The sequence below is a fragment of the Phoca vitulina genome, unplaced genomic scaffold, assembly GCF_004348235.1.
Source record: "Phoca vitulina isolate PV1807 unplaced genomic scaffold, GSC_HSeal_1.0 scaffold27, whole genome shotgun sequence".
Taxonomy (NCBI): domain Eukaryota; kingdom Metazoa; phylum Chordata; class Mammalia; order Carnivora; family Phocidae; genus Phoca; species Phoca vitulina.
In genome coordinates, this window is record NW_022589730.1 from 26,919,602 (window position 1) to 26,937,828 (window position 18,227).

An 18,227-nucleotide genomic window follows, 5' to 3' on the forward strand; every position below is an offset into this window, starting at 1 on the left:
AGCAGAGGAAAAGCCAATGTAAGGTCCCACCACGAAGTCAGCGCTGGGAGCAGCGAGGGCTCACTTCCACTGGGAATCTCCTGAGAGACCTACAGAATGGCCCCCAGAATTGTCCAACCAAAAGATGTAAGGCTGGGCTTTCAGCCCCTAACCAGGGCACGTGAAGGGGGGACATCTAGCCAGTGGCTTCCATACTTCGCTGTTGAGGGCTGTCCCAGGGCCACTAACTCCCCGAACTTCTGGGCTGCGTGGAGCCATGCAAGCCAAACAGACCTCTGTGGCTTTGAGGAAAGTGCTAGAATAGACAGGAGAATGACGCACTCCCTGTGCTTCAATGGGGATGCTGTCAACAGGAGTGAAAGCTCACCAAGAACGTCTACCGTGGCTGTAGCTGAAATCAGAGGGTGACCAAGAGGATGTGATGCAGGGCACCCAAAATGGTCTACCCCGGTCCGCCCCTTGCACTCCAACCCACGTGTGTCCCCCACGAAGTCCATTCCGTCACCGAGTCTTCAAGGTAGTGGCCGGCCATAATCTAGTGAAAATAGTGTGTATGGGAGAGTCAGTGGGATTCACCATAAGCCACTCACTGGTGCAGCAAGTCGAGGCTGAAACTGCTGATCGTTACCCTCCTTCTCCACCACCTGTTCTAGATGTTTCTGTCAGCTAGTCGAGGTTGTCGCCTGACGGGGTGACTCAGACCCACATCCCTGAGCGCTCTGAGCCTCAGCGGGCGTGGCCTTGTCAGGCCATGGCTGTTGTCAGGGGCCCTTCTCTGACATGGCCAGGCCCAGAAGCCCTGCGTCCCAGCCACCCTCTCACCTGGTGCGAGTGGAGCAGAGAGAGCAGCGGGGAGAGGGACCAACCCGCCCTCCACCCTGGACCCCTGGACCCGTGTATTCCTGCAACTGGGGACACAGCACCGTCCACCAGCTGTATTCTGGGGACTACGCCCAACTGAGCGTCCTCCTTGAGCTGGGACCTTAGCTGCAAACGGTCCCATCACTCTAGTCGGTCCGCTGCGTCCCGCGATTTGGTATGAACCAGACCAACCCGTCCCGCCGTCCTGCACCCACTGTTGCACTTCCTTTGTCATAAAATGGGCCTCTTGATCTGAGGCGATGAGTCATCACATGTTACTAAATCAGGCAGTCTGTAAACACTCAGATTAACACCAGAGTAAGTATCAATCCCCAGAAGGAGGATTAGCGGCTCTTTCCAGGGTGGGAGGGGCCCAACGTAATCAACTTCCGGCAAGCAGCTGGCCGCCGGTCAAGGGCTCGGGGCCTCTGTGCCCACAGACCAGTCAGCAGTGGCAGGGCCAGACCGCCTTCGAGAGGGAGCTGGTGCTGCTGGGCCCCTGCCTGCCTCCATCCGTCACCATGGCTACCCTGTGCGTGAGCTCAGCACTCAAGCCCGGGGATGGCTGAGGACAAGGCTGACCCTCCACGGAGCACCATGTTGTCCACGTGGTGGGTGCACTCTGACGAGCATGAGCGTGAACACAAAGACCCACACGCTTTGTGTCCACGCCCATAGAACAATCCACACGCCCCTTCCCCAGGCCTCCTTGTCTCCCTCTTCTCGGCATTTTCTTTTCAGGCACCTGACCAACCAACCCAACCAATGGCCACTGCACAAGATACATATCCTTATTAAAATACACACTTCTCCCCCTGAACCACACTGAATTACAGGTGTTCTGCTTGAAGTTCTGCCCACCTGGAAAGGCTCCACGAACCACTGTCTTTCAGGGCTACCCTGCATGGGGCTTTAGTGAAACCCACAGTCCGTTTTTGGCCAACACCAGCACGTTGAACCAGGCCTAAAACCTTTCTTCCTCCATCAGCTGATCACAAGAAAATGCTTGGCACGAACTGAGAGAGAGACATCAATGCAACGGCGGGGGGCGGGGGGGGGGAGGGGGTGTGCCTTGGAGGTCTGGAGAAGAGGCACATGCAGCGAGTCTGTTCGTGCAGCTTACTTGTGCCCCCTGGCCCTGCTGACACCTGATTCTAGATGTTGCCACTTCCATCTTTGAGTCGACTGAATTTATAACATGAATGGTACAAAACCCCGCTCATGATGAGCAACTCCAAGGTCTCGGTCAACTCATGTCCTGTGGTCAGGGCCCAACAGCATGCTAGGAGCTGCTTTTCAAATGGGGACTAGAAAGCATAGTCCTGCTCCCGAACGTACAGGGTCCATGATATACCTCTCCTCCTGGGGCTTTGCCACAGACTCCATGCTGCACCCTTACCCACCATGGATACCTCTATCACCACTGGACTTGCTGGGCTGCGTGGTCCACACAGAGCAGCTTGCCTGGGAGGCAGGCTTGCTGCAAAGCCCTTCCCTGCTCCAAGTCACTCCATGAATGGACTGGATTAGTATTTCCAAATATGCTATATATGTGTCCCAAAGCCAAAGGGGTCCATCAAGTGCTCTGTCTCCTTCCTAATAGCAGAGGATACAACGGACAATAACTTGTCCTCATCTTAGAGGAAGGTGACATGGGACACCCCAAAGCCTCTGCTACATTCGCCACACTTGATCCCTTTCTCGACCCCTTTTCAGCATTTCCTCCTCAATGGGTACAATAACCTGGGAGCCCCTCGCTTCCTCTTTCTTCCTCATTCACATGCTCTGCACCACCCCAACTCTGTCACCAAGTCCTGAAGATTCAACCTCTTACATTGACTTCTTCGGTCAGACCTCTCCTCCCTGTTCTCCTTCTCACCACCTTGATGCAGCCTTCTTCGTTTATCTGCTCAGTTCCTGCAGAAGCTTCCTCATCGAACTCCCCATTTCCAACCTGGAGTCTCTTCTAGTTCATTCACCCATTTTACCACAAGGGAGAGCTGCTCTCATTCCTCCCCTCTGCACGACACCTTAGTGCTCCCATCACTTTGGAGATACATCTTGATTGCACTGATGCCTTTCACTGTAGGCGGGCTGGGGGTAAGGTTCCTGTTCTACTGAGGAAGACCAGTACCCAGAGTGTCTGTGGGATGTTAGTGAGGCATTCAAGGCCCTTCCCCGCAGGGCTTCCAACTAGATCTCTGGCTTACTCCCCACCACTCACCCCATTTCTCCCAACTGGCAGCTTCTCTATTAAGCCAAACTTGCTCTTTCTCACCTTCATGCTTACCTAAGCTTTGTGCCTGGAACGACACCCACCACATCCTCCACTCTCTACTTCCTCAGATCCCACAGTTCCTACCCCTCCCATGAACTTAGCCGTCACCTTCTGCAGGAGCTCTTTCCCTATTTGTTCATTCCACCCCAGTGCTGGCCTAGGCAGCCTTCCTTCTGTTCCCACTGCACGGAGCTCTGTCTCAGCGCCTGTTAGGCTTTGTTACTCCAGACAGAGCAAAGCTTCTTGAGAATGAGGACTGGCTTCCAGTCACCTTCGTGTCTCTGGGGACTGGCACAGTGCCCAGCGTATAGCGAGTATTTACTAAGGGTTTGCTGAACCAGTGAAATCTGCATGGTACGGGGGTAGCAAACTAGCAGCCTACAGGCTGAATCAGACCTGCAGGCAAGTTCTCTTTGGCCCACACACTTCCTGGCTGAGTGAGGTCAACCAGGATTGACCCAGGTTACAGGGCTGATGACACGGAATTGGCCTCTATTCCCTTCGGCTGACTGCCTAGCCAACTAGACATGTACTCAGGCGATACACCAGACCAAGACCGCAAGCGACCACAGCCCCTAGGATGCACTGTCCCGTACAGCGAAGGCTCACCCGCAGCTTCCAAGACTCAGCAACCTGTACAGAATGAGGAACGGAGCACCAGACGTACTCGGGCTCCCTGCTTTTTATCCCATGCAAAAGGACTGGGGTGGGGGTGGGGGGTGGCAGGAGAGGTGGGGGTGGCACAGGTCCACCTTATTTTTGTTTCTTCCTGTACCAACAGATCTACTCAGGTTGTACCTTCAGCAGGTCTGACCATGGCCACACAATATACACAGATCAGAAATTTCACATTTGCATTTTAAAAATCCTGATTCCCTTTCTCTCTTGAAAAAAAATCCACAGACCTGACAACATCAAGCCTGCACTTTCTCACAAGAGATGCACCTTCCCCCTTAGACAAGGCCCAGGCTCTCTGCACTCTGCCACACCCCCACTGGTCTAGCTCAATGATTGCTTCCATCGCCAACCCTGCTTTATCATTTGGGTCTGTAACTTCTAAAGTGCTTCGAATCATCCTCTGCTATTTTACGATCTTCTTTGATCGCCCCATGGTAGGCGTGCATGTATCCTCCTTTCAGAGGACAAAAGGCTGGGATCCAGAGAGGTGGCCAATGGTAGTAGGTCACAGAGCTTGTGAGCAATGAAGGCAGGATTCAAATCCAGACCTTGGGACTTTCTCCCCCCCACCCCATGCCAGTTAGCACAGACACGAACTGTTGCTTGCCTTCTTGAAAGTACTTCACTTGTTTCGAGAATATTGTAAGGATTTAGTCTTGTTGCTGGGAAACTGTTAGCAGCCTACAGCCTAGTTTTATTTGGTCTACACACTTCCTGGTTGAGCTAGCCAAGTGACTGGGGCAGGGCTGGCAAGACAGGGCACGGCTTGGACGTCACTCACGCACCCCTCTAATGACAAGCCTGTAAGGCGGGTACTATCATCTCCACTTGATGGGTGGCACAGAGAGGTCCGATGGACGCAAGACGGGATCCTCTGAGATTATACACTAGATTGGTTCTATCGGGTGTTAAAATGACAACATCCTTCAGTCGCAGTTGGTCAGCTGCCCCTGCCGAGCCGCCTGAGTGCCCTCCCCACCGGTGCCCTGGGCACTTCGTCAGGACCTGCAGGTTAGCCGTGACAGGGCTAATTGCACACCTGCTGCGGCAGCCTGTGACGGGCCGTCCTCCTTCTGGTGCTGCCTGGCTCGTGCCTACGCCGACAGGATTTGGACGATTTCATCAGAGGGGGAGGTTCACATTTGTAACTTCACAAACTAAGGTACTCTGCCAAGGGCCCAAAAAGCTGATTGGTAGAATTTAGTCATCCATTTTGGGGTGTGGGAGACTATAAATGGATGAAAGAGAACAAGTACTACCTGGCACAGCCTAAAAGCCAAGGTCCCAACACGTTTTCCGCCTCAAGCCGTCTAGGGAACACCGGGCTCCCAGGCGGAACAGTGACAGCAACTTGGGGCCCGTCACCACCACGCGGGATGCGGACCACTGCGGCAGAACCTCGCAGGGCAGGGGCATGTACGTATAGTGGGAAACCGCCCCGGGCCCGCCCACCGTGCCTCACTGGCCGAAGGATGCAGCGAGGGCCACTCTGGCAGGGTATCGGCCGTCAGACATGGTGCCCGAAGGTGGCTGCAAACTTTATGGGCCAGGGCCAGGGGCCGGGGGCACGCACTCGCACTTCAGAGGGAAGAGCTGGTTTCTTTCACGATAACCTTCATCCCCAGTGGCAAATCTGATCTGCACAGAAACCTCAGCACTTTGCAACTCTCTTTGGAGGGTAGGTCCCCTCCCAAAGCTGCATCTCGGGGGCAGGGCGATCTGCACTGAGGAAGTTGGGCCTGCTTGCCTTCAATTCCTGTCACATTGGTCTCCTGGGTCCCTTTTCATCACTGGGTTGTAATTTACCTAAACCCAGTTTCTGCAGAGTGTGTGGCACCCATTCATGCCAAGATAGTAACATCTTAAAAAGCGTGGTCCTCTTGATTCCAAAGGATTTGGTATTTTTTCAATTAACAGATATACTGAAATATACACATAACATAAAATTCACCCTTTTAAAGTGTAATAATTCAGTGGCTTTTAATATAGTCAGAGTGGTGTGCCATCACCACTCTGGAATTTTAGAATTATTTTCTTCACCCACCCAAAGAGAAACTTCTTAACCCATTAGCAATCACTCCCTATTTCCACTTCCCCTTCAGCCCCTGGCAACCACTAATCTACTTGTTTCTATAATTTGTCCATTCTGGACATTTCCCATAGATGAAAGAGTATGTGGGCTTTTGTAACTGGCTTCTTTCATTTAATATGCCTTCAAGGTTCACCCGTGCTGTACCATGTTACCAGTACTTCATTCCTATCTACGGCTGGATACCCAACTATGCGGCTACATCACACGCTGCTCACCCACTCAACGGCTGGCTGCCGGCCACTTGCATTGTCGCCACCTTTCGGCTACTACGACTAAAGCTGCCATCAACACTTGGGTCTAAGTTTTTGTGTGAACCTAGGTTTCCATTTCTTTTGGGATATACTTAGGATAGGAGTGGCTGAGTCGTATGGTAACAGTCAAACCATTTTCCAAAGTGGCCGCACCACCTCACATTCCTACCAGCAACGTACGAGGCTCCTGATTTCTCCACTGCCTCACCGACACGTTATCTGATTTTGATTCTAGCTATCCTAGGTGTGGTGAAGCGGTATTTCACTGTGGTTTTGAGGTGCATTTCCCTGATGACTAATGACATTTAACATCTTTTCATGTGTTATTGACCATGAATAGATGTATGAAGACATACATCTATTCAGATCCCTTGTCCACTTATTAATTGGTTTGTCTTTTTATTATTGACTTGTAAGAGCTCCTTATTTATTCTAGATAGAAGTCCCTCACCAGACAAAGGTTTGCAAATATTTTCTCCCACTCAGTGAATTGTCTTTTCGTTTTCTTAATGGTGTCCTTTGAAGCACAAAGTTTATTCTGATGAAATCCAATTTACCAGTTTTATTTTTTGTTGTTGTTTGTGCTTTTGGTAACATATACAACAAGTGCTGAGGGGGAAAAAAAGTGTTGAGGACATCTAAAAAGAATCAGCTTCAGATCTTAACCCATGCCCACTAATATCATCTGGGAAGTCATATGGAGCTTTTGTTCTTTCTACTTGAGACAGAGAAAAAAAATTTAATTTTATTACAAAATATTTAAGATACATAAAAAAGCACAAAGAATAACACACATCTGTGTCCCCACTACCCAACCTAAGAAGTTTTACGCATAAAGTTGAAGTCCCTGTGCCCCTCCCACCCTACCTCCCCTTCTGGAGGCAACCATTACCCTGAATTTGGTGTTTATTATTCTCATGAATTTCCTTATAGTCTTACTACACGTGTATGTATTCTTTATTAATATGTAGTGTTTTGTCCTTTTAAGCTTCATATAAATGGCATCATGTAACACATAATCTGAAATTTCCTTTTTCTACACTGAGATTTATCTATGTTGACAAAACTGCTGTTAAGTATATGAATATAGATCTAGTTCATTAATTTCCACAGTGGCTAAACATTGTATAAATACACTGTTTATCCATCCTATAGATAAACATCCATATTGCCAAAAACTGGAGAAAATGACACTAAGTATTTTTTAGCACATAAACTAGTTTCTCTAGAACCATGGCTTTCCGTATCTTTTTGACTACAACCCCAGTACAAAAAATGTGCCTTGTATCTTGACCCTTTGCACACATCCATATACTTGTGTGTAGGTGTGTATCAGCATGTAACAAAAGTTTCATGTAATAATACTGTCTGTTTTCTGCTGTGTTGTTCTATTCCCTTAAATAGATAAACAAAAGAGGGTTTACAGACACTTGAACTGATTTCATGACTCCCCTATATAGGCTACCACCAACGTTTAAAACCTGCTCAAGAGTATTATCCCAAGGTGTGGAATTTGTGGGTCATGAGACGCCTTAGTCAGCTCAGGATGCCATAGCAAAATATTATGGAGTGGGTGGCTTAAACAACAGAGATTTTTTTCTCACCGTTCTGGAGGCCGGATGTCCAAGACCAGCGTGCCAGCACGGTTGGATGTGGTAAGAGCTCTCTTTCTGGCGCACAGCCTCCTTCTTACTGGGTCCTCACATGCGAAGCTCAGGTCTCCTCCTCTTCTTCTAAGAACACTAATCCTATCACAGGGACTCCCATGTAATCCAAATGTAATTACTGCCCAAGGGTACCACCTCCAAATATCATCAGACCAGGGAGTAGGGCTTCAACATACGAATTTGGGGTAGGGTAGGGGGGACATAAACATTCAGCCCATACATGGGGTATACACATATTCAGCTTTACTAGACAATTCCACTGTTTTCCAAAGTAGTTGTAGCAAGTTATGCTCACACAAAAAGACAAGTTAAGTTGCCACTGTTCTGCATCCTGGTTGGATTTAAATGTATTCCCGATCCTGCCTGTGTGAAATGGCATCCTGTAAAGTTAAGTATGTGTTTCCATAATTAGTAGTGAGCCCAACCAAGCATCTTTCCTATGTTTACTGGCCATCTGTAGTTTCCCGTTCCACAAACTATGAGACAGGGAATCTATCTATGGAAAAAGTTTCCATGGTCACTCCAGAGCCTGCGCTGGGACGCATACTCAAGTGTGTGGTTCTCAGGTTTAAATCTTTGACCACTTACCTAAGAGTAAAGGGACTCAACCAAACATTACCTTCTCAGGAAGACTTCCAATTCTTCTCAGGCCAGAGCAAAGTAGAATCAGCAGCAAAAAGAATGAAGGAAAACCAGGTGGAGAAAAGAGGTTTTGTTTTTCTTAAAGCTAAAAAGTCCTAATTTGGACCATAGAAAAAATCTGTTCTTGCAAAGTCTAGCCATGCAAATTTGGAAAAGTTGTTATTCTTCTGTTCTCAGTCTTCCAATCTGCAAAATTAGGATAACAATCTGTACCACTCCTTATTCCCATGTGGAAATTTTGAAATAAACATTCTTTTAAAACTTTGAAAATAAAAGAGATTGTCAAAAGTCAAGGTTCTGCGAGCGTTAGTCATCCAATGCCTTCCAAAAGCCTAAGAGGACAGAACTGTAGTCCTTTGAACAGCTTCCTGGAGTGAGCCGCTCTCCTAAATTCTTGCCTGAAAAGCCCGATGGCTTTGCAGAACAACAAATTATCTCCTAAAAGAACACGGCCCTACCCTTCAGGCTCAGTAAAGAGATCTGAGAAATTCTTCATTTTACAGGTATAGAAATTAACTCCCTTAGGTGGTCAGATAGTCTTTCAAGGATCTCCTAGTCTCTGATTCAAGCTTTTCATACACTAGCCACCACACCCTCCCCTCTGGTCTAATGGCCCCTGGTGCTCCAGGTCCCAAGGTCCATCCTAATGCCAGACTTGCTTGCTTCAGACTCCATTACAGGTGTGAGGGCTCAACAGGGAACAATACTTCACCTTCCCACCCTTAGAATGGAGTCATCACGGAAAGGAAACAGAAATGACTCCTCTCAAGTGTCAATTATCAAAAGCACGAAGGAAAAAGCTGGTATCATATAGCTTCTTTCACTAAAGAAGAAGAAGCTAGATCGATACAATTTACAAGCAAAGGGTACTCCCAACCAGCAGGCCAGGATCTGAGGTCACGTGGGCTGCTGCTGCCACAGCCCCCTTCTGAGGTTTGACTTCACTGCCAGCACCCCACCAAATGGGATCGCAAGGCTAGGCTGAAACAAAGAAACAGTGAATCCTCATCACACAAAGGGATCCCTGCCTAAAGCCCCCTCCATCTACAAGGCCTGCGCCTGCACAGAGATGCACCATTGCAGCACCGAACTGAATAGTGCCACGGCCTCCAGAGCAAATGGGTGCTCTTTCTGCATCTCTAGGAGGCGCACAATCATCATCTGCATCTTTGTCCGAGCCCACTGTTCTTTCCAGTATTTTCTACTACTTTCTTCTGCTCCAAGCAGATTCTCCCAGCCAAAGCTCCACCACAGCCCAGGAACTTCTCAGACTCTGTGACTCGGTGCTCTCAAACATGGAGTCAAGAAAGTCATACCTACCAATGACCTAGGAAGTTCACTCCTTCCTAGATGAGGAATAGAGTTAAAACAACCAAACCCAGGGGCACCTGGGTGGCTCAGTTGGTTAAGCGTCTGCCTTCGGCTCAGGTCATGATGCCAGGGTCCTGGGATCGAGCCCCGCATCGGGCTCCCATGCTTAGCAGGGAGCCTGCTTCTCCCTCTGCCGCTCCCCCTGCTTGTGCACTCTCTGTGTTAAATAAACAAAATCTTTAAAAAACAAAACAACACACACACACAACCAAACCTAGAAGAGGTTCATTTTACTTCAGCTGCAAAATTGGAGCCAAAGAGCTATTTATATATTTGGTCAAGTATTATCTATAATTTTTCTCAGGAGTAAAGTTATAAATAGCTGTCATCTACCATGAAAAACACACCAATAAGGCAAGGCGAGGCCAAAAGCCAGCCAAGCATAGAATGAGAAAGGCAGAATGAGATTAAGAACTAGCCACAAATTATTTTACTTACTCATTCTATAAAAGCGGCATCCAAGGGCAAAAGGGATCAAAAGCAAGGACCTAGATAAACAGTTTTCTTCTGGAGTCCAAGAAAAGAAGAGTTTCTCATAGGCACTAACATGTCGAGGTCTCAGATACAAGGTAGTTCAATAGAACCGTTCCAGAATGCTGAAAACATTTCCCAACAGCTAACGCTGTATTTCCTCATTGTTAATGGACCCCTTTCCAGTGCAAGTAGAACTAAGAATTTCTGAGGAACATGAAGAGATCCAGGAGTGGTATTTTAGTAAAGACAGGCCTCATTCTCCCCAGTTCCTTGTTCCCTTTAACATGAAGATAAATGAGAAAAGTCATGTGATGTTAATATGTAGTTACTATAATTTTTATAGCTAAATAAAACCCCTGAATATAGAACCAAATTAAAGGACAAGTTCTTTTAGGCTCTTTTGAAACCCCTATATTTGATTCGATGTTCAGCCACATGCCAAGTGCATGCAGTTGTGCAGCTGGTGCTGGCCCCTGGGAAGTAACCGTCCGCTGAGTTTTCTGCCCAGGAGCAAAGGTGCTAGGAAGCTTTCTGCTCTCTTTGAAATCTCACTGGTCCTAGCTGGAAAGGGAGGCAGGGGCCACAGGAAAGCCAGTGCAAAGCTACTTTTATCTAGATCTAACACACCAACAGCCACGTGCAAAACACCTTGGGAGTAGGATACAGCTATTGCTTGGAAAAAGTCGGCATACCAATAAGATCTGTTAACAAAATACAATCCACTTTCACATCCAAAAGCTAACTCAGAAGCTGCTCCAGACACCATCTAATTAACTGAAGCAGATAGAAAAAAAATCCTCAGAAATTATCATTGTTTAAATACACTCTATTTTATTTTGTCTTAAAATAGTTTAACCTTTATGCTACAGACTTATTTCAAAAAACAGAAAATCTTATCTTGCACCAAAAAATATATATATAACACTCTGTTTTATTATTTTTTTTCTCCAAAGACCATTAAATACTAAATGGAAACAAAAACTAAATAATGAATGTAAAGAAGAACTAAATTTTGTTTTAAAAACTAGAGTTGCACATTTTAAAACATTAATTCTCAGCAATGATTTCTCGTCACTGCATCAAGTCCACGCTCACACTCCAGCAACAGCAGACCTGTCGACCACCAAGTGCATTGGTTCCTAGCCATACAATGGCTAACATTTCATTTTCATGGTAAGAGGAGCAAAAGGCTTCATAGGACCTTTGTACTCTTTAAAAAACAAAACAAAACAACAAAAATATTTCCTAGTTATCCAGTGATTTTTCTTTTAAGATCACTAACCTTTAAAATTTGTTAAAAGAATAAGATGTAGTGTTTTAAATAAAATGAAAAATACAACAGCATTGGACTAAAATACGTGATTATTTTAAACAAACAGTGCACAATCTGAGGAAGTTTGGTTAGGGCGCAATCATTTATATATATACATGGAAGTCACATCATACACATACTGGAAAACAGAAATTACGGGCTCCTTGCATTTGAAAAAAAAGTTTAAACTAAAAGACAACATTGTGTCCCCAGCTCTTTCAAAAACCTTGTGACACAGTATAAAAAGCAGGCAACAAATTCATTTGTAAGTTAACTATGGTGCTAATCTGCTAAAAGTAACAGTGAACAACTGACTGACTTAGCAAATCAGAGGGTTCATATTCATAATTGAGAACAATAAAAGCAGAGTTTATGCAATGCTCAATTGTAACGAATACTGGAGTCCATTCAGTCTGGCCCCTTCCATCAGAATGAAAAGACAGCTACTGGTGAGCAGCACGTACGTGTTCTAGGGCAGCAACAAGGACGCGACAGCCAGTTCTTGCTCTCTGGTTTCAAACTGGAGGGCAGGAAGGGACTTAACTGAATTTGTGCCACAATCCAACCTGTGACCCAAGTGCATCATTTTAGCAGAGATATTACTTTGAACAATGTTCTGTGAAGCATAAAGAAGTATTTATGCTACCAAATCCAACACTTTGGTTAACAACAATCCCTTTAAAAGAAATTTCAAATGTCACAGGAGTTGTTACCCACAGAATTTTATCAGTACAATACCTTGCCAGAAACCACACCCCCGCTCTTCTGGATCTGGCAATGAAAGAAGAGTTGAAACAGAGTCTCTCTCTAGTTAGTAGGTGGAAAAATCCCAACCCTGCAGGGGAAAACAGTTGACTGTCTCTACCATCCCTTCCCCTCCCCCTTTTGCATATTAATTTCTAAATCCCTGTTCTGGTGCATCAAGTCAGGTAGTCAGGATGCTGGAACGGGGGCAGGTGCGGGAAAAGTGCGACCTGGTGTAAAAGGAAAAGGCCACAGAAGAGCTTGGTTATGAATCTGCTCTCTGCTCCCAATCCAGAGTGCACACAGCACACCAGAAGAATTCTCTCTAGAGGATGACTACTAGGGGCTAAAGAAAGTATGTCATGGGTAATCACCTGCTGTGTGGAACTGGACAAAACACACTATTAACATAAGAATAGGTAATGCGAAAACATTCTTTAAAATGGGGCTCTGCCCTGATGCTGGGGAAAAAATAAGCTGCAAAAACTTCAAGTCATATAATCCACTCTATTCTTTTCCCAATGATTTTCCTGGAAAACACAGACCAGAAATTGTACATTTCTGCTTTGTCTAGCATTTTAATTCAAGTCAAAAACAACGTGTAACAGTAAAATTCAATAAATTAATCCTAAAGTAAAATATGAAGGTCCAAGGATACACCAGTAGTGAATCTGCAGAAGGTCCTATTTCGCTCTGGCCTCTGGATCTTTGGTTTTTGTCTAGAACTGTGGCCATGTGAGAGACTTGATATATGAGGTGCTAAAACTGGAGGTTCATGATCTTTTATAAGCCTGATCTATTAAAAGTAGATTGACAGGAAAATAAAAAGTTGATGAAGAACAGAGGCCAGATCAAATGAGAGGCTATCAGAGAAGATCAAAGAACACATGCTTATATCCACTCCCATGGAAGAGGTACATGGAAGAACTAAAGCAGCAGGAAGGAGGGTAAAGGACTAAATGAGTCTTTACCAAAAAAAAAAGAAGAAGAAGAAGAAGAAGAAAAGGCCAGGCAGGTGGAGCCAGGCAGACTCTGACACATGTGCATGCAGGGGTGTCCCCAATTGTCTTGGCAGCCCCGCTGCACCTACCCTGCACCGTGCCTTACACAGGACAGGTACTTGGTACATGTGTGTCCACTGATTGACGACTGAAAATGGTAGTTCCATGCTCTTATGATAAGGAAGAGCCACCAAGGCATTTGGGGAGGGAAGCAAAGGGCTACAGCAATGTTATATGGCAAGTATGGGAACAAAAGAAAAGCAAACAAAAACTACGGAAAAACAAAAGATGAGGTCTTCTAAGCCAATAGTACTTCACTCCTCCCTGTGCACAGTACATAGTGTTCTAACTAGGTATTGCTTGTAAAAGAATTCACTAGTAACTACAACATGTTAGAGGAAAAAAGGTAGTAACTAATGCCACAAAACTCCAACACTGGCATTTCCTGAGTTCCCTGAAGCTCCTATCACCCTTTGCTTATTGAGAGACTGTAAAACCTACAGTGTCATTTATGTGCTTTGCATCTGGTTTCTTGTGGTGCATTTTGCTTTTTCCACTTTTAGATGGTAGAGGAGAAAAAGACCCAAATATAGCATCAAGTCTATTTCAGCTCAAGTGTCGAACAGTTGTTCCTCCTCTATGAAGAGACCAGCTATGAAAGAAGGCACTGTCTTCTCAGACTTGTAAGTGCCCACAGTCTAAGAGGTGAACGCAACTCTTCATATTCTACCTAAATAATAGGTATCTGTGTTCTCCCGTTATTTGAACAAACCAGGAAAAAAAGTTGAGGGAGAGAGATTTTCCTACTGATCTCTCAATACTCTCCTCCCATGCCCAGAAAACCTCATGGTGGGTATCTATCTGAAATGCCTCTGCCCCAAAAGCAGACATTTTCCAAAGAGTTATGAATTATTGCAACAAGGAGACCAACTAAGTCACCTTAGCAGTATTTATAAACACAAAGGGCCACATCAATTATTTGTGTTGTGGGAAGTCAGCCAGGAGCAAAGTCAGGAAAGAAGGCAGAAGACTTAAGCTAAAAGAAAAGTAATACTTCTGTCTTCTATTTTTAAGGACAGGTTTTCAAATGCACATGCCCTACTAGGTGCCAAGAAGGACCTGACTAAATGTGTGCAAATGCCCTAAGGTAGGAGTGCCAATGGGTGGGCTGACAGTGGTCAAGTCTAGATATTAATTTTATTACACAGAAAAATAAATACAAGATTCAAAAACTGAAATCCATTTCACCTGGTAATTAAAATATTATTCTAAAAGGAAGGCAGAGTTTCCTAAGATCAAAAGTCACCAAGTAAAATGAAGCTCTCTAATAAATTCATCATCCTCATATTTCTACTGAGGGAAAGAAGAAATTCTTTTCTCTGTGCTAAGTTATTTTCCTAAGTGACTTCTTTTAATTTAAAAAAAGAAAAAAAAAGGAGGGGAGGGGGGCAATTTTCCATGAGTTTCGATTATACAAATGCCACAAACAGCTTCTGAGGCTGAAGCTATGACAATGAACTTCCATGTCACAAAGAGGAGGAGGAGGAAGTGGAAGGGAACAGTGCAGAGGAAACACAGTGACCTTGTATTACAGTAGGTATTTACGTCTGCTATCCTCATCCAAGGTAAGATCAACAACTTCCGCGGGTGAAGCCCAAGTCTGCTGGGGAGTCACAGCGGTCCATGACTGTGTTTGCCGGGTGCTGACATACTGCGTGCCGGAACCGTGCTTCCACGACGAAACACTCTGAATCACACCTCCTCGAGGATGAACACACCTGCAATCGAGGTGAAGAGCAAAAGCATAAGCCTGGTTAATCCCACCACAGGGAAAATAGAACGCAATATGGCCTCAGTAGCACCAATTGATACTTTTACAAAGATAAGCCTACTGTGTGAGTTCATGAAACTCACAACCAATATCCTTCCCATCCTCCTCCCTCTTTGTCTTCCTTCCCGCCTCTCTCAATTTAGCCTAAAAACGGACAAGAGTCTTGTCTCAGTCAGAAACTCCTGAGTTATGTCTAGATCTGTTACTGAAATGGACAGATAACATAATGTTTCTCTTAACACAATTAAACCTCTGGGGTCTTCAGGACAGGGCAGAATATAAATCCAGAGCAAAATTAAGATACCCAAACAATCTTAGTCTAACCAAATGAAACAGTAAGAAATATAGATATAAGCTGTTCTCCTAAATAAGTTCTATGCCATCCTGGGAATAATATCTTCCAAGAGAGTAATAGTAATACTCCTTTACAGATTGGATTTCTAGGAGTCTGTAAGTACTAGGTCATGCATAAAGGATCAATTTCCCTTACCCTGAAGGTCACAACAGAACACCTGGTTCATTCATCTGAACTGCTTATGTGTTTTATGTTTTAGTTCAGGGAAAGTAACAAAGGCTGAAGTGCTCTGTCCGTTAAGGTCCTCTAAAAGTGTTTTATCAGAGGGACAGAACTGCCTTGCTGATAAATCTCACCAAGAGTTCACTGGAAGAAAACGGTTTCTGAAACACTGACATAATGAATTCCACATTCCAATCAAATGCTAGAACTGTGAGCCTCCTGGATGAATCACTGAGGGACTCTGGATTCTGATGAGTGGAAGGCAGGCCGCTCAAGCTTTCGGTGCTACTTTGGTCCTCACATCTAACTTACTGACCAGAGCCTGCGTAATATATGTGAAAGTGACAGCTGGTAGGATTCTAGTCACATAAACTACTACAGTGGGTCTTGAGCAGCTGCTCGAACAGGCTGCGCACAACGAGTGGTGCTGGATCACGGGAGAATTCCAGCTCTGCCCACTGCTACCTGCACTACCAGATGCAAAAGAACATTAGGGTAACAATGGACAAGATTTAGTTGCAAAACTGCTGAAGGACTCTTAAGATCCTGCAAAGAGGCCTTGCTCCTACAAAGGTAGCCTGAAAGTTACTCCCTTACCAAGACAGGTGCCAAAAAACAGATCCCCTGGGGCCAAAGCAAGGGGCAGACCGTAGATTTGTTACCATACCAGAAGCCCATTATCTGTTCAGAATGGGCAAAGTAGCTATTAACCCAGAGGCTACTATGGTTTCAAAGATTAGCTAGTGAAAAGCACTAAAATATGAGACATAAAATCCAAAGACTAATCCAGATCTGTCCAATCCATTAAGTACACTCAGATGAAGTGATCTTGTAATCACAGAAGAATGTCAGCCAAAGGAGACCATGTAACATTTATAGAAATGGTTTTGATGACTGATGGCACTAGCATACTGAGTTTCTTAAGCAGTCTCACCTCATCTGACAATCCCAACAGACCTATGAGGTAGACGTAGAAGTTACTATCCATACTCAGCCAAAAGGGAAACTGAGGATTCAGGTGGTTACATGATTTGCCCAGGGTCACACTGCTTGAAAGTGGTGGGCCAAAGAGCTGCAAGCCAGGTCTGATCTTGAGTCCACTGCTTTTCACATCAGCTTGTCGCTTTACAATGTGTGTATTAAATTAGATAAGGCAAAACATAGTGAGTGCAAAGCAGAGTGCAAAAATAGGCCCAGATTAACAATTTAAAAATATAAAGTTCTTCAACAATTCGAAAGCTCACCTGTACAAGTACAGGAGGCTAGAACTTAGCAGAATTCAGAGAATGAATGGCTACAGAGAGAATCAATGCAATCTTTGGCAGAATTCCTAGAAATATCTCCAAAATAAAAGAGGTATTTAGTCCCAACTGTTAACTCTGCACTGCTCCCTAAGTAATCATACAAGGGAGCGGCTTTAAAAAGGATCTGATCCAGGGGCTCCTGGGTGGCTCAGCTGGTTAAGCGTCTTGACTCTTGATTTCAGCTCAGGTCATGATCTCAAGGTTGTGAGACTGAGCCCGGTGTCGGGCTCGCAGATCATAGTGGAGTCTGCTTGAGAGTTTCTCTCTCCCTCTGCCCTCCCCACCCCACGCTCACTCTCACTCTTGCTCTCTTGAGTGCACTCTCTCTCTAAAATAAATAAATAAATCTTTAAAAAATAAAATAAAAGGGATCGGATCATTTTACGGAAGAGAAAACCAAGGCCAAAAGACAACTGTCCAGGGTCTTAAGCAAGTTAAGCACAGGACCCCAAAAAAGGTCTCCATCAGGGAGTTTATTTTCCACTAAGTAACTATGCCTTCCTCAGACTGCACCTGAAGCACTATACTATGTCTGATTGTAAGGAGCACTGCCTGGCCCCTGGGAATCATTCGATAAACAGCAAAGCAGATTCTAGAATATACTCAGAGTAGGAGAGTGAGAGGTGTAGAGACAGTATATACCACTAAGGACGGGTAGACACAGAAAGGAGAATAAGGAGATGAGGCACTTCAACTATCTGAATTAGATCACTTCTGTAGTTATGTTACAAATGAATCCAGTTACTAGAAACCAACTTGGACTACTTTAAGCAAAAAAGAGAATTTGCTGAAAAGACACTTGAGCACCTCAAAGAACCTAAGGATGATGGAATAACTAGGTCTCATTCATTTAATTCAAGCCTCAACCCTCTCAGTCTGTTTCTCTCATTTCAAAATTTTAGATTCTCTGGATTATGTGATGATCCCATCTTCAGTCAAAAGCTTTCTCAGCTCCTATTTAACTGCAACTGGAAGGTCAAATCCCAAAGAAGAGAGAATCACCATGGAAGAAGGTGGCTACTCCACCCTGTACAGAGATCTCAAGAGCAAACTAACAACCACGAATCAAGTTTATGGAGGGAAGTTTTAGACGATCATTACTACACAACAACTGCAGCTAATGGAATACACTGCCTTTTAAACATTCAAGCAAGTGCTAGGGTATCTGTCAAGAATATTAGAGTATTCTAAGATGACTTCTAAG

General features: G+C 45.1%; 1 protein-coding gene across 4 annotated transcripts in view; it reads right to left on the minus strand.

The window, feature by feature from the left end:
- Positions 1-10,152: 10,152 nt before the first annotated feature.
- CUNH18orf25 (chromosome unknown C18orf25 homolog) overlaps positions 10,153-18,227 on the minus strand; it is an 84,744-nt gene continuing 76,669 nt past the window's right edge. For 2 of the 4 annotated variants that reach the window (XM_032422583.1, XM_032422584.1), the window contains exon 5: positions 10,153-15,149. In XM_032422583.1, the coding sequence (XP_032278474.1) occupies positions 14,960-15,149 (190 nt within the window). In that variant the 3' untranslated portion in view covers positions 10,153-14,959. The remainder of the gene's footprint in view (positions 15,150-18,227) is intronic. The other 2 variants (XM_032422586.1, XM_032422585.1) reach the window with 1 other exon arrangement.